At 27.7% G+C, this 24,297-nt stretch overlaps 1 protein-coding gene across 2 annotated transcripts in view; it reads right to left on the reverse strand.

Moving 5' to 3' along the window:
• Positions 1-24,027, reverse strand: part of LOC142318888 (uncharacterized) — a 409,398-nt gene extending 385,371 nt beyond the window's left edge. For both annotated transcript variants that reach the window (XM_075355511.1, XM_075355510.1), the window contains exon 1: positions 23,868-24,027. In XM_075355511.1, the coding sequence (XP_075211626.1) occupies positions 23,868-23,940 (73 nt within the window). In that variant the 5' untranslated portion in view covers positions 23,941-24,027. The remainder of the gene's footprint in view (positions 1-23,867) is intronic.
• Positions 24,028-24,297: the final 270 nt, after the last annotated feature.

The raw sequence follows: 24,297 nt of genomic DNA on the forward strand, positions 1-24,297 counted from the left end.
AATCATTTCTTGTGTTTTCTTTTCATTTAGAAACCTAGGATTCATTCCCACTCATCTTGTGTTGGCAGAATCATCTTGTAAAGTTAAAGCTGTGTAATCTATTATATTATTTTTGTAGTAACATTGCAGCCAAGATATCTGGAATAAGTTTCTATATTCAAAAGCTCTGCAGTTTTTAATTTGACAATTTTTTATCGATATTTTTATGTGAGTTGTGTGTATATTATATTTTTTTCTAAAGATAATAAGGAAATTCTCATTTTTAAGAATCTGTTTATCTGTTCCTACCACTTGAATTATATCAAGTATCATTTTATTGATTGAATTAGTTCAATAAAATGGGAAGGTTATTCCCATTTTAATCCTCTCGTTCACTTTCTCATTCTCTCTCTCTCTCTCACTCTCTCTTTCTATATATATATATAAGTTTATTCATATAAACTATTATATATTATTTAAACTTATTGTTATCTTAAGTAATGTGTGATTTATTCTGAACGCTCCTTATTAATTCCAGGTTGACCTCATTGTTAAAATAAGTCCTGTATTTGTCAAATATGGTGTGCTAAGGGTGTAGTTTAATCCCTAAGAAGAATATTCTCCATCACTCTACCATTTCCAGCATGATATACAGAATAAACTTTTCGTTTATTAGTAAAACTTTTAATGCTAGTTAAATTCTTTTTTAGGTATTTTATAAAAAATCCTAATGTATATATATATATATATATATATATATATCTTAATTTCAGAATTTTTCATTTACTACTTATCTTATGAGCAAAAAAACATCATGAGTATATTACATTTTCAATAAAATTGTCTTATTTACTTCTATTACTATCAGTTTTACTTATTTCATTATTTTCAATAGTACAAAAATATTGCATTTTAGTAACAATCATTGATTAATGAATTATATTAAAAAAAAAATCATCTTTTTGTTTAAAACTTCAGTTACAGTCCTTTTCTTCAGTTTTTAATTCAAAAAAAACTGTTTTATAAATATTTTATTTATTTATTTTTCTCTTTTCTACAGGAATAAGCATCATCATAGTTATCTAAATTATGAGCAATAAATGATACTTCATTGTACCTGTAAACTGATCTCCTCTTATCATCTATATTATACGTTGACAATAATGCGTAAGTAACTTAAATCCGATAATATTGTAACTTGTAATCGATCAGAGAACGATATCGCAGAACGACACACAACTTGTTAAATGTGATATATTTATTTATTTCAATAAAATTATTTAACTCATAAATTTATAATATTATATAACATAGTAATAGTGTATTATTGTATATATTTTTGAGAATTTATTTTTATGCTTTGATTAATAAATTCTTTATTAAAATAAATACTGTAAATTCTAAGTAAGTTTTCATAGTACTTTTCATGGAACTTTTCTAAGTCTCTTTTCATAGCAATTTTTCATTATATGATTTAAAGTAAAAATTAATTATCAAGAAATCTTTTAATAAAATTGAACTAGTAAATAAATTAATTGAATTATCACATACTGTTGCACTGCAACATGCATTCAAATAATGGAAATCACTTTTCTTCTTTTTTTTTTAATTAAGTAATCCGTAAAACCTTTCAGCCTACAAAGTTCAACAGAAGAGCCTGGAGAGTTCCCTTACCTAAAATAATAAAATTATTCATTTTAAGATTACCATACGCGATCTGGTAACTAATAAGACAGTAATAATTACGCAAATTCAGTCCTTCCTTATTAAAGATTTGGTATTTTACAGGAAATTAATTCATTAATAAATGCCTTCTATACATTGTACTCTTTCAACGAACATTAGTTATAAACTAAATGAAATATAATAATGGGAGAAAATCCCTTAAATTATTATAAGATTTCTTTTGCGAATAAAGTAATTCGTTTAAAACCTTCCTGTGAGATTCACCTCTAGAGAGACATTGTGCGTACTTTATTTTTTCACACAGAAATGAAGCTGCTTTCTCTGAGGCCGGTGATCTTCGAGTTCACTAAACAGCCAGATCATATTTAGTGATTAAGTTGAAGATTACATTAGTAATTTTGAACTTTGCTAATTTAATTGAAATTAGAATGCTGATATAATATACAATAGTATACTGGATTCACTGAAAAAGACAATGGATAATGGTCAAATACTTCGCTCCTATCTAACGATGCCACGTTTCTTATTCTTACGGATAGATGTTCATTTTCATAAATGACTTTTATCTAGTGTCAAATCGTTTACAACCGATAGGCTGTTAACAAATATGTAGGTGTAAATAAAAAATTCACTTCGTTTTTAATAAATTGTTACAATCGCATTATAATGTGAAATGAAAATGAAAATGAAATGAACTGTTATAAAAAAATTTAACATCTGTTCCTCAAATTTGGTTATTCATACATTAATCGGAAATTTCGTGATTTTTTTTCTATAAAAGTCTGATACATTCTAAACCAAAAGAATCCCTATAAATTCAGATGTGCATTGTGTGGTATAAGATATTGCATGAAAGAGAGTTATAATATTATGATCAGAGTGTAAATTTTACCAAAAAATATTGTAACGGATAAAAATGAAAAAAATAAACATAAGTAAACCACAGATGAGAAAATGAAAGTTTTCCTTGAAGGTTAATTAGAGAGGTAGAATTATAACTTACGTAAGAAAAAGGAAAAAAATGTGGAAATAATTCTGTGAAAAGAAACGAAAAAATATAATTGAAATGATAGACATATCAGTGACAGGAAGAAAATAAGGTTGGCATATATGTGTTGAAAACATAGTTTCGTGCAAAAAAAATCGAAGGAGACCAAAAGGAAGATGAATAAATGTTATGTAATAGAATTTAGCAATAAAAGAAGTTATAATGGATAAGGCAATTGACCGCGATAAGTGAGGGAAAGATCTATATGGGCGATCCTGCACGAGTGGGAATATGAGTTTACATTATATTCTGCTATTATTTTCAGCCAAGCAAGAATAATACGACTAGATAAAACTGAATAATATTGTATTGTAAGAGTTTGTAATAGATTTCAGATAGATTCCTATGGAAACTAGAAATGTCTGTTCCTACTTTGTTTCCAAAAAAAAACCTGGTGAATAATTTTGAATAAATATCAAATGCCATAAATCTTATATTTTTTTTTTTTTTAGATAAGGAGAGTTACAAGTCTTAAAAAATATTTATTTTACATTCCTAATGCAACTCTACTCTTAACAAAATAAATAAATATTTGGAGTACAGTTTTGAGATGTTACATTTTACCAAAATAAAACAGTTATTCCATGATGTAAATTATAACACGTAAGAGAATTTTATATTCCATAATTTACTCAGTAAATTTAAATTTTATAAATTTATTCTGTAACATTTCATTTTATTGAAACATTTTAATAAATTAAAACGTTTTGTGACATCTTGAACCGTTAAACTATATATATGGTAACTACTCAAATTGGTCTTATTTTATAAAATTACTGTATTATTCCGTTGGATAAATTTTATATTACATTAAACCTTATATTATGTGCTCAGAATAACTCACACATCGAACTACATACTATATTGACAATTCTTTGTAAATACAAAGCGAGCAAACAATGTGAAATTCCTTTAATATTTATTACTAATAAATTATAGATATAAACAAAGAAGTTTTCTAAAGCATTTGATTTTATAACACCTGTGTCGTAATTACCAGATAAAATGCGTATAAGGAATAACATCCAGGAATAGTGAACAGAAAACAGAATCGCTGATCAAAAGATGCGGGTTGATATTAACATCCGTTGTTTAGTTGCCAGACCATCTCATATCTTGCACGAGAATTCGTGTTTCATTTCCTTTCTGTTCTCCATCCTGTCATGCGTTCTCATACAAACCTAACAAACACATTATAATATTTGGAACTTTTTTAATAAACTTTTACATAGATTTAAACGTACACTGTTAACTTATTACTTAAGTAAACTGATATTTTTTGAATAGTGAAATACTTTTGTACAAAGGAGTACAAACATATCTCACTATTACAAAAATTTGATTCAATTAAGGAATTGAATCAAATTTTTGTAAGCTAAAACTATTAAAAAATAATTTTTTATTAGTTCTGTATTCCTTTAACTGTTTTTTATCTGAATAATTTATGATAAAACTTGCCAACACCAGAAACTGCTATCGAATATTTTATGCAAATGTTGTTTCGTACATTTATCTTTATCATACGTCATCTTTATTCAAGTTATAAAAGCCAATAATAATTTAACCTCTAGATTAACCATATATTTAATTAATTTCTCTAAAGGGAATTTCTATTCAATACAAATTTTAATTTAAAAAATATTTTTTTCTTTATTTTGATTTTTTTTAACTTTAGCCACTCAATAGTGTTTTCTTGATTAATCTCACTAGTTTTATTTTTACTACAGAATTCTTCTCAGAATCTAATACAGCTTATTCTTATCAGGTTCAATAGAGAGACTGTATGTTGATATTTTACATCCTCACCAAGGACTTACACTATACAACACTATCTACACAGTATAACAAATTATTAGAATCCATTCGTTTTAAGACATAACTTCAAAAGAAAAATATTTTGAAAGATTGATTTTTTAACATATGATTCACATTTACGATATAGTGGTGATTAAAAAAAAAATTGTTTGAGATATGTCTTATACGACATATTCAATATTAAGTAAACATTTAATATTAATATTATATTTTAATCTAATATTAAAATATATTATTATTATTATAGTATACATTTAATATTATGTAAAGGGATCTATAATTAAATTTTTTTAAGCTCGCAATGCTTTTTCTCCCTGCCCAATACGGACAGAAATGTCGGATCTTGTTCTTCACAGCTCAATTTGTCAGATAAGTTTTGTCTATTTTTTTTTTTTAACAACACAGCGCATGCTTGCAACTGTTTATCTTCTTCAAACACCATAATAAAACTGATGAAGCTGATATGAGAAGTTTTATAATTTATTATAGAACTTTTTAAGGACTTTTTTTTAAATATTTTTCTTCTTCTTCCCCAGGCCGGATCCTGCAGTTAAGTATTACACAACCCAGGGGAGTGTCCTTTACTGTAACGGGCCTCCACGTCTCGGCTCGCCGGTCGGATTTCACTTTACGCCCGCCTCAAACACCCAGAGTAGGATCAACCAGGCCCGGCTATGCCGTCTCAGGGTCCCCACTCCAGGAGCCGGGAGTCGATCTTTATGCCAACGCCTCTAACAGGGATACGCCGAGTGGGGCATCCCCGCCTTTTAAGGATATTTACAATTTTTTAAAATAACTGTTTTTTGTAATCTAAATTGATCAACAATTTAGAATTCGTTATTAATTGAATAAAAAATAAGACCAGAGTATTTTGATTCAGTTTATGTAACAGTTAGTTTAAAAGTTGATTAAATGTTGAAAAAGATTTAGCAAAAAATTACTAAACTTTGCTTTGCAGACTGACCCTCTGGAACGGTACGTAAGGAATTCTGACGGTTAAATACTGAACAACAGTCTGCTGCTGTAATGAAGACCTATAGCTTAATAAGTCCAAAGTCTAATATCCACGCTGCTCCTATTGTATTAAATGGGATTTCAAATAAGAATCAATCTGTATTCGCAATGAGCATTAACCATAAAATTTTCATTAGTTCAATCACACATATCTAATAATTGTTTTAGTAGTAAACCATGCAGTAATTTTTTTTCTTTTTTAGTATGACGCTAAACTTTTATTTTTTATCTTTATAATAAAGACAACTTATATCTTTTTATATTAATTTAAAAATAAATAATATACTCTGGCAATTAATACCATTTTTTTTTTTTAATTTGTCAAAATGTAAAAATTAACCTTTAGAAAACATTAAAGAAGGTAACTTTTACGAAAAAAATTCATGCCATCATTTTACCATTAATTTACGTTATGTACGTTCCAAGCAACTAATTAAAAAAAAATTTAATTTATTAGACTCGTTTTAAAGAAATTTTTTATATTGAAATACAATTGTGGCATAATTGATATGAATTAATTATTCAACTAATCTTATGTATTGCATTAGTTTATGACATTACCCTAATGGAAGTGTAAGGTTCTACAACTTGAAAAAAAATAGAAAGATTAAAGTGGATTGCGCTATTAAAAACAATGAATTCTACAGTATTATATGCTATTTCATTGCGTTACTACATAATTCTCATTTATCAGCCGTTTTTCAGTTCATGAGTAATTAATTTTATTACTTTATGTGTTATTTATATATTACTTATCAGCTAGTTATTAACGAACAGATGAATATATGTATATATATATATATATATATATATATATATATATATATATTCATCTGTTACGTTAATTAATTTAAAACTACTGAAAAAGAACTTATTTTTTACTTTTTTATACGTATATAAATTAACATCTAAGAATGGATAATTCATTCCTTGAAATTATAATCTATATTAAATAAAAAAACGAAAGATGATGTGGGGAAATACAGTAACACAAATATGGCGCTTTACAGTTCTTTATATAATGACGAACCTAATTTCAGGAAAAGACAAAAACTGAATTCTATAATCTAGGATTACTAAATTAACATTAGTAATACCATTGCAGTTACGCTAATTATATATATATTTACTAGCGTATTAATATTAAAGAAATTAGTCCTTTATGTAAAGATAATTAATGGTTTATCAATAAAATCTTGAATTGAATTGAAATAAGATTGAATGTTTAACTATTCTTTAAAGCTTTTAAACTTTAACTTTACCGGTCAAAACTTTAAATGAAATTCTTTATGAATAGTACAAGAGTTTATGATATTATCTCGTTTTTGTAAATATGGATTTACAGTGTAGAATGAGAAATCTCTTGTCAAAAAAAAAAAAAAAAACTAAATACTTCTGTTGGAACTAATACATAATGATAAAATGAAGTTCAGTACAAATATTGCCTGTAAAAAAAGTATTCCAAGGGAAAGTGGCGCCAATACAGATCATCGATTGTTGCGGGAAATTTAACGTTAGTCCTATGTGTAGTTGCAGGTAATAACACTGTTATATCTGGGCCAAGAATCATCGATGTGTTTGTAATAGTTGACACGGATTGATCTTTAATCATATATACAGTATTACAGAGTTAAATACAACAAATTCACACGAATAAAAATTTTCACACATTACATACATATTTTCGTTAAAAGCAAAAAAAAAAAATATAAAATAAAATACCAAGAACAGATATTTCTTGAATATTTATGGATATAATTTTACATATATATATATATATATATATATATATATTATTGTACAATCATGTTGTTAGTTTAACCTGAAATTAAAGTTTCTTAATAGAAAGCCATAAAACGCATCAAATTAGCGACAATGAAGTGATCAATTCATAGGTCGCTTTTATAGAAATGAATATATATTTTTTTAAATGATTAAATTTCCCTTCATTTACCACTCACATATTTTGAGAATTCTGTATTTTAGGATATATGAATTCCATTTTTTTAATGCTGTTTAATGTATTGACGATGCATAACAACCTAGCGTAGCTGATTCACTTCAAATTTCGAGAACTTACAAATAATAAAAGGAGTAGCTTTAGGCAGTTAACGTTCTCGTTGTTATCCAGGACATTAACCGAGAACCAGTTCACATATTTGCTCATTCTCATTTGCATCAATCTCATTTTGTATCTTGTGCCGTATCTCCTCTCGAACGGTTGGCAATCCCAAATAATCGTGTGTTTCAGTGTTTTTCGCAAACCACGGCATTTTATGTTATATTTCTAAATAGCTTCTTCTGAAATCGCTGTACGACTTCGATGTTAATATCGCTTATCGTACATACAGTTGGATTCCGTAGTCCAAATCGGTTTCCGAATCGCTGTACTCAGCGATTCGGAATGCTGGTTAGATAATGTCAGATGTGACCCTCAGTCTAGTCACCAGTACACCTCCCTGAACTTAATGTTAAGCTGCATTCTTTTCTCCTTAATGTAGATCCTGTACATCAGACAGCAATCCAAATGCAGTCCTAGGTATTGCACATTGTTTGCATGTGTGATGAAAACGCCATTAATTTGGTTTTTTCGCCGCTTACGTTTCTCAGTTCTTTGATTTGTTTCAGAGTTTCTTTGATGATGAATTATTCTTTTTGTGATTGATAAAACTATTTTTTTGTTTTTCTCATTGCTTTTTATGTTCTGAACTTCATCAATATTATTTGGACTCATCATTTATGCACTTGTTATGTTTATTATATATGTATGCATACCGTACTAGTATAAGATAGTATAAATACGCATAAAAATATATACACATACAGTTCTTTGACGCATATCAAAGGAAACCCCTTTCTGCATGCCTTTTTTTGTATTCAAATTTACTTATGGTTTCGGTAAATTGGAACCGATTCTACATTATACACTGTGGCAAAAAAAAATGTATGAAATTCTTACAATCAATCATTTACCAATTGCTGAAATTTTTTACCTACCCGCGTGATACTTGTTCTATAGTATATTGATTTTATGATTTTTTTTTCAGTCAGAAAATCTCCCTACATACACTGAATATTGAACCAAGAGGTTTAGGTAATTATTCTGTTTACATATTTAAATTAAATTCAACAATTCGCTTAAAAAAAAAATCAGGTAATAATGAAATGAATCTCCTAGTTAATTACTTGCATTTGTGCAATAAAAGCACAGTTATTGTCAAGTTTCATATTGCCTTAATTCAAGCTACGAAAAAAACACAAATACATTAGTAGATCATTATCCAACCAACTAAATTTTAGATATATTATTAAGATTTACTTTCCAAAGTGGTAAAATGAATCGGTCAATTTTTAAATTTATTGATAGTTGGTAAGCATAAAAAACAATTTAATTTACATTCATTGAAAAGTTTTATATTTCGGTGTTTTGAGTTGCCTTACAGATTCCAGCATCTATACTTTCTTTGTTAAGTGATTTCTTCTTTTTTTTGTAAAGCGTAAGAAGTAAAATTGAACCTAAAAAGTTTAAATTAAAAACATATTTATAATTTTTAAAAAAGTCTCCTCAGTATTACAGAATACAGTGGACAAAAAGAGTAAATGCGTGTTTGTAATGAGGCAGAAAGAAAAGATTCACTAAATAACCGGATTAAGAGTAAATTCATAATCGTAGCGAAAATGGGAGCAATATTAGTAGGGGTGCAGTCTGAAAAAAAAAATTTGTTGTACATTGTCGTTCAGTTTTCGTCAGGCAGACATCGTATGCTCTCTACAACTCGTATATAAACCGTAGGATACCATAGCACTGATATAATAATTGAACCATAACCCTCACTCTTCTCTGTACACTTTTTATGTAGAACATGATTCTTAACTATAGGTTTCTTTATCTTATAGGTTCATCTTAACATATACATACGGCCTAGCAGTTGGGGGTTTTCAAATCATAGTTACATACGTTTGATTGTAGAGTCGCTGAAAATTTTATTAAATGTAGTTTTTTCACAAAAAAATAAAAGTAATTTTTTATATACAACAAAGAAAATATAGAGTTAAGAAATTGGAAGTGCTTACTACCAAAAGTCTTGTTAAAAGTAGTATGGTAACTACATTTGAAAAATAATCAGCAATTAAAACCCTAATCATAGATTAAAATAGCTGATAGATTTAAAAATATCTTGCATTAAACTTATTCATTAATAATTAAATAATTAAAAACATAATTTTTTAAATCAATAGACCTTTCCCTTTAGTGGCAGAATTTATTAATAAGTGAATTTGTATCTTAAGATTTCATATAACATTTCTGTACAATAAATTCTAAAGTGAAGTCATTAAGTTTTAATTGATTTGGAATCGAAGTATTTAAAGGAGTTAAGAATCAGAATACAATGAGGGATAGAGCTTTTGGAAAAGTAGAATAATTAATGACCGCAAGAAGAATCCAGATTGAATTGGGAAGGAGGTTTACAGAATAATTGATGCGGAGTGTTACAAATGGATTTGAATTATAGAGGGCCAAAAGGACTGTTTATAATTCAGTTCACAATTAAACCTCCATTATAATTAAATCCACATCTCTATTTATACAGTTCTGACATTTGATTGTGAAAATTAATGGAGGAAATGAATATCAAAGTGTATTAAAATAAATATAATTCGATAAAGAAGGAGGAAAAAATTGAAAATTGAGAAAGAAAAATTAAAAGGTAGGACGTATAAAATTGTCTTTAGTAAATTATCACAGTTGGAAAAATGGTAGAAAGAGAACGAGAAGAAAAAGAATTGGGATGCTTACAGATATTATGAAAGGTAACATTTTAAGAAAATTAATAGTAAGTACTCATTATCGAGAAAAATGTAGAATGCATAAATGAAAAGAAGAATTCACCAAAGAAGAATTCATTACTTTATGTTATAGAACGTAACAGAAAGTTTTGTAAATATGCGCTGTAGCAACAAAAACTTTCAAGCATTATAAAAATCTTTTTTTATCTGTCAGTTGTCAGTTGACGTTTGGACCCAGCGAGACAAACTTTTTGGAAATAAAGAGGATGATAGATGATTAAATATATCAAGCCATGATATATATATATATATTACCATCATCATCATTGCAGCCGTTATCAGTTCACTGCAGTATGAAGACCTCTTCAGCACGTCTCCAACTAATACGGTCTTTTGGGATCTTCTCAATTCGGTCCAATGTACTTGATAATATTATCAATCCAACGAATCTTTGATCTTTTTGTGAGCGTTTAACATCTAGTGGTATCCAATCAAGTGCTAATTTAGATAATGCACCATCAGGTTTTCTTTCTACATAGCCTGTCCACCGCCATTTAATCCTTTAACTTTCATAAAGATGTCAAATCCTTTTCGTCCACTTTTCTGATCCATTTACAGGTCTTCCTATCCCGTTTGGTGACTCCAAGCGTACGTCTTTCCATACTTCTTAATGCTAACCGCAGCTTCTATAATGATTGAACAATTAATGTTCAAGTTTCTCTTTTATAGATACGGACTAGCAGAATATATTGATCAAAAACTTTCTTTTTAAATTAAAATGTAAATTTTTTCTTGAAACCGATCTTAAGTCTCCCAAATTCCAGCCATCCAAGCTTAACTCGTTCAACTTCTTTAATTGTATCACACTCACTTGATATCGGTTGGCTATGATATATGTAATGATCTAACGGTTCTAGTTTTTTCCAAACATAAATTTTTCTTTCTTCGGCAAACTTATTGAAAACGACCTATCACTTCTTAAGGTTCATCTTTAGACTGTGGCTGTGTTTGCCAGCCACATGCAGTTGCTGTATGTGTTTTTGTAGTTTTTCTAGTACTTTCTCGGCAAACCTCAGGTGTTTTTAGATATGTGCCATTTATTCGTACACCCACTTATTCCCATTACAGCTTTCCTCGAGGCAGGCTGAGAAGAGCCTGCTTTTTTCTTTTTTTTCCCCCATCCCCTAGGCCCGACCCCACCGCGGAAGCACACTCGGTGCCACTGCCTCTAACCTTCCGGGCGACCATACCGGGGACGACATAACCGGCTCCGGCATGTGATACCACCGAGTCAGCCGAGATTAGGTCCTCTCAATCGCCTGCCTGCAGGGGTTCTCCAAGGGGGTTCCCTAACCGGGTTTCGGTCTTTATTTGCCTGCCTCAAATCAGAAGTCCCCCAAACAGGAGAACTCCGATCGGACTCGGTCTTTACGCTTTCCCTTCCTACTCATCCCAGGAGTCCCCGTTTACTCATCGCAAGTGTGACACCTCAGCATCGCACTCCTCATGAACGGGGCTATGCAGCCACACCCTACACTACCCACTATGTACCATCCTCTTCCTCAAGAGCCTGCCTTGTGGAGGCTCACCTTAACATAGTTTATGTGGACTACGTTTACACCCTGATTATGTAATGCAGTTATTAACGCTTGCATTGTTACGGAATTAAAACAACTCTCTCCGTGTTGCTGCTGCATTCTACAAATAATCCCTTCTGGTTTCAGCTTTTCAAAGTTGAGAGAATTTATCACTGTTTTCGTTTCTTCCTTAATATGATCCAACGACGGTGCAATCATTTTAAATTGAATTTAAAAAAAAAATATCATAAAGTGCTAACACTTTATACAACTTATACACTTTATATAAACGCAGTTTATATAACGACAACATTGTATCATTTGTACTACTATAAATCTTGTGATTTATATCAAAATAGTGTTGCGAGTTATATGAATGAGAAAAATTTCTGTTTTTTTTTAATTTCTGTTTTACATCAAACTAATCAAATGGTGAATGAAAAACAAACTGATTGTAACTAAATATAAAAATGTAGAGAAAATAGTTATTGATTATCGTTTTTGGAGATTCAATAGTTATGTATTACACTTCAACTTTCATACTTTCTACTCAACTGATCTTAGATCTGATAACTGAAAATTATTGTTTTGATATAGGCTTTGAGAGGACTAATTCTGATGGCTGATGTGCCCAGATATCTAACACAAAAAACTTACCAATAGTAAAGTAAAAAAAAAATGTCTATTTGTATTAATAAATTAAATGTAAAATTCAAAATACAATATTAATACTAGAAATTCCCTGAGTGCAGTCCAAGCAGAAAGAAATAATTAGCTTTAAATGTAGTCTGTAACAAACTTTCCTGGTGAACTGACAACCCCACTTTGTTTGAATCCCCTTATATAAGTTAGGCTAAAATGGTGTTATGACTATTCTACATTGCTTTTTGCTTGGACTGCTCAAGTAATTATTACATTGTTATTATTATTTCTTTTTAAATAAAATTCTTCAGCTCTATTTTTCTCTAATAACCTTATACATTAGCTTACACTTTGTATTTAATACAGTTCCAGTTTATAGAATAATAATCCTGATATATATCGCTCTTCCTGCCAGGTATAATATATATATATATATATATATATATATGGCAGGAAGAGCGAAGCGAGCCCTGTCCGTCCCGTTTGGCCTGAATCTCAGGTGTGTTTGTTATCCTCATGCTTGTGAAAATAAGTGATAAACAACAATTAAAGCCTGAAAAGCTCTCTTCCCTCCAAAATTTCCCTCGTTCTTGATGCGTTCCTGCGGTAGACCAACCCCTTTTAGTTTCACTTTGCATTATCCTAGAACATCTACATCTCGGGAAGGGGTCAAGATAGTGAACTGAAAATAGGATACGTTATAAAACGCATACTCTATTACTTTTACGTCGAAAAGCGAAATCAAAAACTATATTAGTTCGTCGTTCAAGAGGTAAAAATTCACAACTTCCCTTGGGAAATAGAGACCTCAATCAATGGCTTAAAATCTTTCCTGGGATAACATAAATGTAGCATGAAAATTTGAAAGCAATCGGTCACTTGGTTCTCGCGTGATGCTGTTGGAAACGGACAAAACCGCCAAAATTTCGCGTTTATAATTTATATGTACATATATATATATATATATATATATCCTATTTTTGTTTTTCTTAATTTAGAGAGTTTAGTTTTTATTTTAAGTAAGTTAACTATTTAAAAGGAGTTTTAAATTCAGTATTCGTCTAAAACTACTTTAACATTTTTTCATGAAACGTGTTTTGGTGAGATTTAACATCTTTAGGCATATGGCTAAAAATAGTTACTTGTCCTTGTTATACATTTTTACCTAACACATATTTTTAACTAGATTTTTATTTATTTATTTTTTGTTTTTAAAATATTTTACACACATTTTAGTATCAACCTAAAAAGTATAACGATGAAAAATATAACCTGTTTAAAGTATTTTATCTGTTTAATTTTTCTAAAATGGAATTCTAAGTCTGAAATAGGTTAAAACTGTATTTGTAAAACTTATAGATTAACTACCGGTGGTTAAATATCTTTAAAAACTATATTTAAAGAGATATTAACTTTCATACAGCGTGCTTAAGTGAGGGAATAAATCTAGTGGAGGGACAATTTACCAACTTTAAGGTTTCAAGGATTATGATGTTCATAATGAGGATGATAATCAATGAAGAATTTAATGAAAAGCCGTTATTCAACCTTCGATGAGGTCGGAGGCTTCACTATTCAAACACTAACTGAACTGTTTTTACCGATGAAGTATAAAATTTAATTAATCGTCCTTGAGATCTAGCAGTACCTATGTAATTTAATTAGGTCATTATCAATCAATGAATACATGACCATCAACATATATGAATACATCATCATTTACATATATATTTATATATTAATAAAGACCCGTATAATCTAATACGGATTTTTTCTCTTTATAAATACCGGTAAGAACAGTTTTTACACCCTCATCTATTCCTATCATTATAAGTACTGTTTTATCAAGTTAAATAATCTCGCTATGAAGTACTATACGAGTAATATGCATTTTATCATTCATTTTTCTGAGAGAATCACAGCTCTATACGAGCAAAGTGAGAATTTTACACTATTTAATGCATATGGATTTCATTCAGATTTTCTTCAATAAATTTAACATATATTATTTACAAACAATGTTGTTAATTTAAAGTGAAAAATATAGTACTGATTTCGCTTTTTAAAAAAAGTAATACATAAAAAAAATTACTTACTAGTAATTTACTAGTTTTACTAGTTAATTACTAGTTTTTTGATGAATACTACTAATTGCAGAATTCTTTGATAAAAAAATTGGGGTATTCTTATTTTAAGAAAAATTAAAATTTTTATAAAATGTAATTAAAATTTAAATCAACTTTTAGTTCATAAATAAAAATAATATGGTATTCTAAATATTTATATTTCTTTCTACATGTAGAAATATATTATTTTAAGTAGGGTCAGATGAATAGTTTATTAGTTGGAGTTCACGTAAAATTTTGTTCAAAATAATTATAGTTACTGTTAAAAATATTTTCTTTTCTTTAATTAATAACACAATTATTAGTGCTAATCTTACTACAGTTATAATTTGCAACGTTAACAAAAAATAATATTTTCTGATATCGTTTAAAAAACTTCTTAATTGTGAAAATTGATTTTTTCTAACGTTTCTAAGAAAATTGAAAAATTCTCGTATACCATTAAAATATATTTTTTTCAATAAAACAAAACAAATTTTCAAAACGATTGCGTTTATCTTCTTTTTTTTATTTTAATAAAAATATAATAGAAGATTTTTTTATTCTTGCTGAAATTCTATCCCACTTTCAAAGGTATTGTCAAAAGTATTGTAAGTAAATGTTTAAATATAAGCCTTCTGATTATAAGTTTTAATATTATTTTAATTTCTTGCACATTAGTAGTTTTTTACATCTCCATTCCAAAATTGAATGTACAGAGTTAAAAGAGAATGTTATTAAATAAAAAGGAATTTTAACAGAACTTTGATTCTGTATCATCAAAGAAAGATTCTAACAATGAATCGCAGTAATGATAAAATTAATAGCGCAATCAAAATTTAATGTAAAATCTGTTATGCTGATTTCAAACGCTTGGTTTAAATGTTATCTCAATCGTTTTTACATCATAAGGTGTTTATTAGGTAGAATAAGGAGTTGGATACAGACATAAATCGTTATTCGTGTGCTGAAAACCACTGTCGATATCTAATATACTTAAATTATATATATATCCTGTTCATCTATTTGTTTATTTTTTTAAAATCACCCTCTTCACAAAAAAAAACAAATCTTGAAATAATTTAGTTATGCATTATAATCCTACCTTCTAAAATTATTATAATTTTTGTTTTGTTTATCATGTCAATATTTTTCGCATTATAGATAACGTGCATTAATCAAAATACTAAATTATATGTTTAATTCTCGGTATTGTGTATCATAAAATTCGTATATAATTCTGAAAAATGCATCACTAAAATTATTGTAATTGAAATATAGTATATAGGTTAATTAGGTAATATGTAAACATCAAAAATTGATATATCCTTCGAAGATAATTCCATCCCTAATCTTAAGAGGTAATATACAATGTTGTCTGTTATAATAATGTGTTTACTAATTTTTTCTTGCGATCAGTATTAGTTAAAATTATTTAAAAAGTGGCCTTCATACAAAGGTAATATTTTATAATTTTGATAATTTGGTAGTTTGTCTTGACTTAATTTTTTTTTTTTTTTAATGTGGAAAAATGAAAAAAGTCCATATATAAAATTTATGAAAATTACAATTGTAGAATTATAAACTTAGAATAGTGTAACCTATATATTTAACAGAAGAATTTTATCATTCGGAATGGTTCTTTCTACGATTTTTAAACCGTCGGTTTAATTAATTTCTTAATATAGAAAATTACCCTTAAACAATCTTCAAATGAATATGCATTGTTAACCAATTATGTATTGTTGTTTAAATAGTTTTTTCTAGATAGAAAATTTAGGTGCTTAACTAAATCAGTTAATACATCAGTAAATACACTAGAAGTAACAAAACGATTTTTTTTCTAAATTTATTTAAAATCGGTTTCACCAATCTAAATTAATAAGTAAATCATATACACACTATGGCGTGAAAAAGGATCATCCAAAGACATTCTTGAAGATGAAACAAGTAAAAAATTAGAATTAATACATAAATAATGATATCAAATTAAGTTAGCTATACTAATGTTAATAGAGTTCTCTTAATGTTTTTTACCGTTCATCATTATTCACTATTTCTTTTTTACTATTTGTGTTAATTGTGTTAGTTAATAATAACAACAACAATCAAGAAACAACCAAGTAAATAATATCCAGCAAAATTTCAAGGACAATCACCAAATAAAATTGAAAATATAGAAATATTTATTAAGATATACGTCATATCGTGTAGTCAAGTATCAACTTAACTTTCTCTCTTTTATTTTTTTTGTAAATGCTATATAATCTTGGCAACATTCCTTATTACTTAGAGATAAAAAGGTTATTATTAGTTTATAAAAAAAAATGCCGTACGTACCTCCAAAATTCATCGTTAAAATATCATCCTTATCTCCATAAAACATTTTGTTAAAGACAAAATATTTCTAATAATCCTTGGAAACAAATGAAATGATGTGTTTCTTTACTGTACTGCCTCATTTGTCACGCCAGAAAAGATTACATGAAGTGTGGCATTTAGCTAATTGATAGTGTCACAGTTTGTGTGCTTTAAAAAATTTTTTTGTGCTAAATAAAAATTGTGAACGAAAACATTATTTATTTAATTATGTGATATATCATTATGAGTTTATAATTTTTAAACCAGAAGGTAACAGTTTGTCACAGGCCGTGGTGGGAGAATGAGAAGGTTAATCACAATCATTCATATTAAGTTGTTTCAGTTGAAACCGCTATCATCATTATTTTAAAGTAGGAAAAACAAAAGACTAATAAAAGTTAAGATTTTTTGTTTATATTTTATTGAAGAATTAAGTTCTGTAAAATCATTGTGGACTGAGCAATGAATAAAAATACTATGAACTAGAAGAAGTAATATTAAACTGATTTTAAATAAAAACTATGCATTTTGAATGGAATATAAACTTTAGTGGGTAAAAATCGGAGATTTGATACGTTGAAACTAATTTTCTATGTAAAAATGTCTGTTGTAAAATAATTCTAGCAAAGCTAAGATCATTATGCATTTATTTTAAGTAACTACTATTTTATCTAAATTACTTAAAAATAAAAGGAAATTTTTAAATTGTGTAGATATGAACTCATTGTCCTGAATTCTTATGAAAGAAACAGATAGGGTGTAAATATTGGCAAACCTGCCAAGGTGATGTTCTATTTCTCATTCTTTCACGCTTCTATCCCCATCGTCGATCTAGCTCCTTCTCTCAACACGTCTATCTCGCTTGCATTAAGTGCAGTACCATTTTGCCATTTGCAGTAACGAGATCGCGAAATGGGATAGACTGCTAACAGCTGCACGTGACTTGACCCTTTAATTTCAACTAAATCAATGATGTTCTACTTGTAAAATATTAGTTCGCTTTTTTCACACAGGAATACGATTATATATATTAAACACGTCTAATCACCTTCTAGCAATCTTCTTCAAATATTACTGAAATAATCTTTTTTATGTACAATTAAACTTTTTTTTAATAATAACCCACCTATTTTATTATAATTCATTTCTTGATTTTATTTTTCCATCTTTTGTCATTCCTACGGAATTAACTTCTGTGCACAAACAACTAACACATTATGAAAATATAAAAACACAACAAAAAAAAAAGTTTTTGTTTTTAAGAAATTGTTTTGCTCTATTAACATCTGGTCAGAATATATATTAGCAAACTGATGAATGAACATTAGTAAAGTAGTTTATAAGGAAATAATTACTCACTAAAAATATGGTAATGCAGAATTTTATAATCGAAGTTTTTTACAAGTAAAAAATTAACACGACTAAAATTTATTTTATAGATTGGCTTCCTTGTTACAGGCGTAACTACATTTGAGAAAAAAACTTTAAGGAAAAATATAACAAAATGAACTTTAAAAAACGTACTAAATATAAAAATCACTGGTAGGTAGTGTTTGATATCTTAAAATATCAACTTGTTTTAACTATTGCCAAATTAAGTACGAACAACAACCGACTACATACTAATTGGTTGACTCTAAAATGGTGGACTAAAATTGCAATTGTTTTTAAATCGAAAAGAAGATGAAGAAGAGAAAGAATAAAAAGAAGAATAAGAATAGTAGTTTTAAATCTTAAAAAAGATTTGAAAATTTGTTTTTTTTTTACTTTTTTTGTTTCTGAAGTAGGTTTTCATTGTTTATTTTATTTTTAATGTGTATTTTCAATTTTTTATTTGAAATCTATTTCTTTTTTTTTTGATATTGGTAGACCTACGAAAACGGTGCTCCTAAAAATGGCGATTGTAAGAAACTCAGAAATTAAGAAAACTGCAGCCATTCTCTGTGAAAAATTAAAGAAAATGATTCAAAGAAATCGTATAACGTGAAAAGTATTAAGCATACGCTAAAAAAAGTAAATAAATAATAAATTGGAATTACAGGATTTCCCTCAATTTAACACTAATTTAAAAATAGTTTTCGAAATTTAAAAATAATTTAATTACTTTTATGGCTTAAAAATAATTGTTGTTTATTCTCTTTTAAAAATTCTACAAAATATTGTTTATAATAAGTAATTTTATTTGGTGATTGAATGGTGCTACTCGGACATACAATAAAACTAACCCTTTAAGAAGCGGTTAAGTTGATGATTAACCGTAATCTTGTTCAGAATGTAGACATTTTGAGGTTTGGGTGTACCAGCTAAAGTTTGGGTTTCTCAGTAATTTTTTGGCTAAAATTTTCACGAGCAAGAGGGACAGCTGTGCACAGATCCTGGATTAAAGCAACTGCAATAGAAGCATCAAGTCATTCAGACTGTCCGTTTTATAGAGACAGAAAATTATTTATACATAGGAAAACTTAATAAAACTTAATGGGATATATGATCAGACTAATTTAATTAATTTATTTAATGATATCTAAGATTTTATTATAAATATTTAGTTATGATGACAAAAAGAAATCTCCTGAGAAATTATTTTCTAGTGACAAAAATAAAAAAAAGGATGTCATATAAATTCTGAATTTTACTTGAACGTTTCTCCACAACAAAATTCCCTTTTACGGTAAAATATATGATAATAGAATGCAATATTAATTTTTTTTTTAATTTATACGTGTATTTTAACAGGTCAGTTGCTAAGTAGGACTCTTGGTTGGTACTCTTAATGGTAATTATTTAAAACAAAAAAAGGTAACATAACATTATGAGAAATAAATAAATAAATTATAATTTTTTGAATTTCATCTCTCTTTTATTCAGATATAATGATTGTTAAACCAGCTATATGAAAATTCACCATGTGATCGTGAATGGCTAATTTGTAAATTAGTTAAATGGATAAGAATTATTTGATCAAAAATATTTCAATATTTGACCAGACAGTTATGATTTTATCAAATGAATAAAAATTATTATTAATGCATAAATATTTAAAAACCCTTTTTTAATGGTTCGGCAAAGAATTCTATAATTATAATAAACGATTTTAAATGAGTTCACAATAATTGTTAATTGAAAATTATTTTGAATTTTTTATCGTAACATCACTTATTAAACTTTGATGAAAATTTAAAAAATAACCTTTACACGTTATATATTGCATCTATTCTAATCTTCGAGAGCTGTGTACACTCAAATTTCTTATAATTAATTTAGTATCTTTTCATCTTGATCAACGACTTGCTTAGGCGAAACATATCAAATCTAAGCGGAAACAGTTGGATCTCAAGTTTAAAAACATATACTGGCTGTTAGGATATAGATCTCGGCTTTTAGCGGAAAGTAAATTATTGATTTATAAATCAGTTTTGATTCCTTTTTGAACTTACGGGCTTGAATTGTGGGGTATGGCGTGCAATTCTAGTATTGACATACTTGAACGCTACTAGACAAAAACACTGCGAAAAATGCTACACATAACTTGGTACATGAGGAATAACCTTACGTATAATCTGAAATTGCGAACCGTTCGGCAGGAAATATTTCTGGCCAGCCTACTTTATCAAAATCGTTTGGATCGGCACTCGAATTATTTGGCGGTCAATTTATTAGATAGCACGGTCAGTGATTTTTTAAGATTGCTGAGGAACAATGTTCTTGGTTTGCCTTATCGTTTCAATTAGGTGATTTTATGGTGAGAGCCGCTGGGTCGGTGACTACTTAATGTTAGTTCAAATATAGATCTTATTTACTTGTTGTTCAATTACCTTGCTGAACAGATTGTATAGTTGCTGTGTTGTTATAAGAAAAAAAAAACTGTATCCTTTTTTTACAGAAAATATGAAAAATAATGCTTTGTAAAAGTTTATCTGGATTAATTTTTTTAACAACTTGTACAAGTAATAAATATTAAAAAGGATAGAATGGTAGGAATAAAAAAAAAGGAATTCATATAAAAATGACTGAAATTAAATAACGAGATAAAGCGATATAGAGAGATGGTGAGAAAACAGAAACTGAGTAGAAAATAATATGTTACGAGAATTTTAGCAAACTGTAGTTAAATTCATTTCTCTAAAACCAATTATTATTTTAACATAAAATCTCTGAACTTAATTCAGTCACGCTATGATTTTCTTTCAGTTGTTATATCTGTCGTTGAGAGAAAATTGGATAGAATTCAAAATTCGAATTGGATAACTGACAATCAAAGAAGCTGGGTCGTCAGGTCAGAGTTACAATTTAAATTTATCCTTTGCTGAATTCTATTCTGTTTTATCTTTTATGTATTCTACTTATAACATTAACAGAACCAAATCTCATTTACATTTTAAATTACGGAAGTAAATACATTAAGCTTAATATTAATCGTATAATGACAGGGTTTTTTTTAATTAGCTTGTCATCAAAATATTTTTCCTTTGTATAAAATCAAACAAAAGCAGGGTTTCAGAGACAGTGCATATTTTTCTTTAATGCTGATCGACTCTTATGATTTACTATTTGAAAATGATCGTAATTACGAATAATTTTTTTTTTAAACATTCTTACATCGTACTTTCGATAACAAATAACAATCATTTATTTTTTAAAAACAGCTAAAACAAGAAAATTACGTTTTTAAATAATTTCTCAATTATATATATATCCAAGTTTAATAATTTTTTCCTTTAATTTTTAATTAATAATTTAATAATCTAATATATTTTCAGCTATCTGTTGTTCACTTGCTTTGTTAAGGCAAACACATGACTTATTTAAAAATTATATAGATACATATATTGTTGTGCGGTCAACAGTATAAATATTGATTATAAAAATTCTTTATGATCTTATAAAACAGTGTAGAAATTACACGTTAAGGGAATGTTTAACACGTAGCACAATTCATGGTGATCATTTTATATTACTTTAATAATTCCAAAATTTGTTAAGAAAGTACATATATTTAAAAAAATTAAAAAACAAAAAAGTGGTTGTAATTGAGCAGTTTGTTATTGTTGAAAGAATAAATTAATAAACACTTGTAGCGTTCAAAGTATATTATTACTTAAAGACTAGAAAATTTTAGAAAAATAAATCTTCTGAATTATTTCCGGCTATGACATTGATATAAACCTTATTAAAACTCATCACGATCAGTGTTATCACATGTATAGATAATTACAGCTTGATAACTTTTTTCTAATTAATAAGAGAGATGTACCTAAAAATTAAATGTTGTAAAGAACAAGAAAAAATTTTCATCAACAAACTGGTTTATTTTTAAAAAAAATAATTTAAATTTTAAATATTTATGGAAAATGGTTCAAAAAGGTTGCTTTGTCAGTACATGTATATACCTTGTAAAATCAAAAAAAAAATTTATTTACTTTCTACAGATTAAAATGATTATTTAGCAAACTGATTTAATTAAATTACTAAATTATTTGTTTTATATAAACACCTTTCTGTTATTATAAGTGGTAAGTATTCAAGTGTATTTTTTTATGAAAGAATATTCAAGGTTTTAAATATGGCGCCAGAGGGGATCAGCTGGTTCCGAAGTAATAGTCATTATACTTTGGTAAATTAAATAACTTACAATATTAATTTTTAAAAACTTTTTATAGTACAATAAGACTTGCACTGACAATAGTTATATAAACTATCAGGTAATTAAGTTAAATGTATATAAATTGTGTATAACGCCCTTATTTTTAAATATTTAAGCGATTTTTATTATTTTTTTTTTTTTTTATTATATCATTTGGAATGCAACCAAACTATCAGATTTTTATATATATATATATATATATATATATATATATATATATATATACAGTAATATATATATATATATATATATATATATAAATTTCAATAATTAATTTATATACATTTCTTATATTGTCTTGCCTACGTTTAGATAGTATCATGTAACACCATAAAAACTGTACTATCAATAAATAAAAACAGTTACATTTTTTATAAATAAAAGAAATTGTGGAAATGATAAAATTAATTTTTGGAAGGAAAATAAAAATGTTATCTCTGATAACAGACATCTATAGATGAATTACGTTCAGATAACTTAGAAAATCAATAAGTTTTTTTCACACAAATGAAAAAAAAGTATTTTACTTAAATTATGTTAAGAAAATTAATTATTTAATCAACAAAAAAAATCAATATAGTATTACAAATAATGTTAAATAATATTAAAAATTATTATTAACACTAGTATGCAAGTAATGTTACATATTTTCAAAATTAATTCTTATTCATTTAATTGAGGAAGAAATAATCTTATTTTGTTAATATAATTTGTCTTTTATAGTGATTAATTAACTTAAAAAAGCACTCCATACCGTCTTAAATAGAAATAGACTAAGTATTAATTTAAAACAGATTGACAAACTATTTTCAGTGACTGGCTAAACTGATACAATTTTTAAATGTTCAGATAAAAATAAAAAAAAAAAACAATACTTTTCATACAACTGATTTAGTAAACAGTCTACTGTATAAATATGTGTATTTGAGAGTGTGCGCGTGCGTGTGTGTGTGGTTGGGTGTATGCGTTTGTATATAGTACCGTGGAAGGTGGACGCGCGTGCGCATGTTAAAATTCTATTAAAAACTTGTTGCCCTGTTTTGTGACGCAAGTTATTATAAATAAAACTTTATAACAAAACTATCAATTTTTTCTTTTAATTAATTATCTTAAAACTCTTTGATTTACATAAAGGCAATAACATGCAAGGACAATTCATTTTATTAGATATTATGAAAAAAATATATATATTTATATTTCAATAATTTTACCAGAAAATAATAATCCTGTGGAGAAAAGGGAGAGTATGATGCCACAGGTAGTGGTTGTGGACAAATGCCCCATGGTAAAGTCACGAAACGAGGCACCGACACATCACGACTATAAACCGCCCTGATCGACGTACGGCCGCGCACTGAGTTAGCCCGCTCACTGCAAGCGACACTAGCGCTCCCACCCGCACCATTGTTGGCCGCTCATTTGCATCTTGTTACTTGATATAGGCCTCTTCTATTCATTCAATGTGTCGCCATTCCTTCCGCCTTCTTCCGAATCGCAAGCACAAAGGATCTGGAACGCTGAGGATTGTTGTGTATACCTTTTGTCATGAGACCAATCGTCCCTTCCTCGATGTACAACACCGTTGATAGATAAGAATTTTTCTTATATGAAGTTATATGACCGTAATTTACGCTTTCTTTT

The sequence above is a fragment of the Lycorma delicatula genome, chromosome 2 (assembly GCF_047948215.1).
Source record: "Lycorma delicatula isolate Av1 chromosome 2, ASM4794821v1, whole genome shotgun sequence".
NCBI classification, from domain to species: Eukaryota; Metazoa; Arthropoda; class Insecta; order Hemiptera; family Fulgoridae; genus Lycorma; species Lycorma delicatula.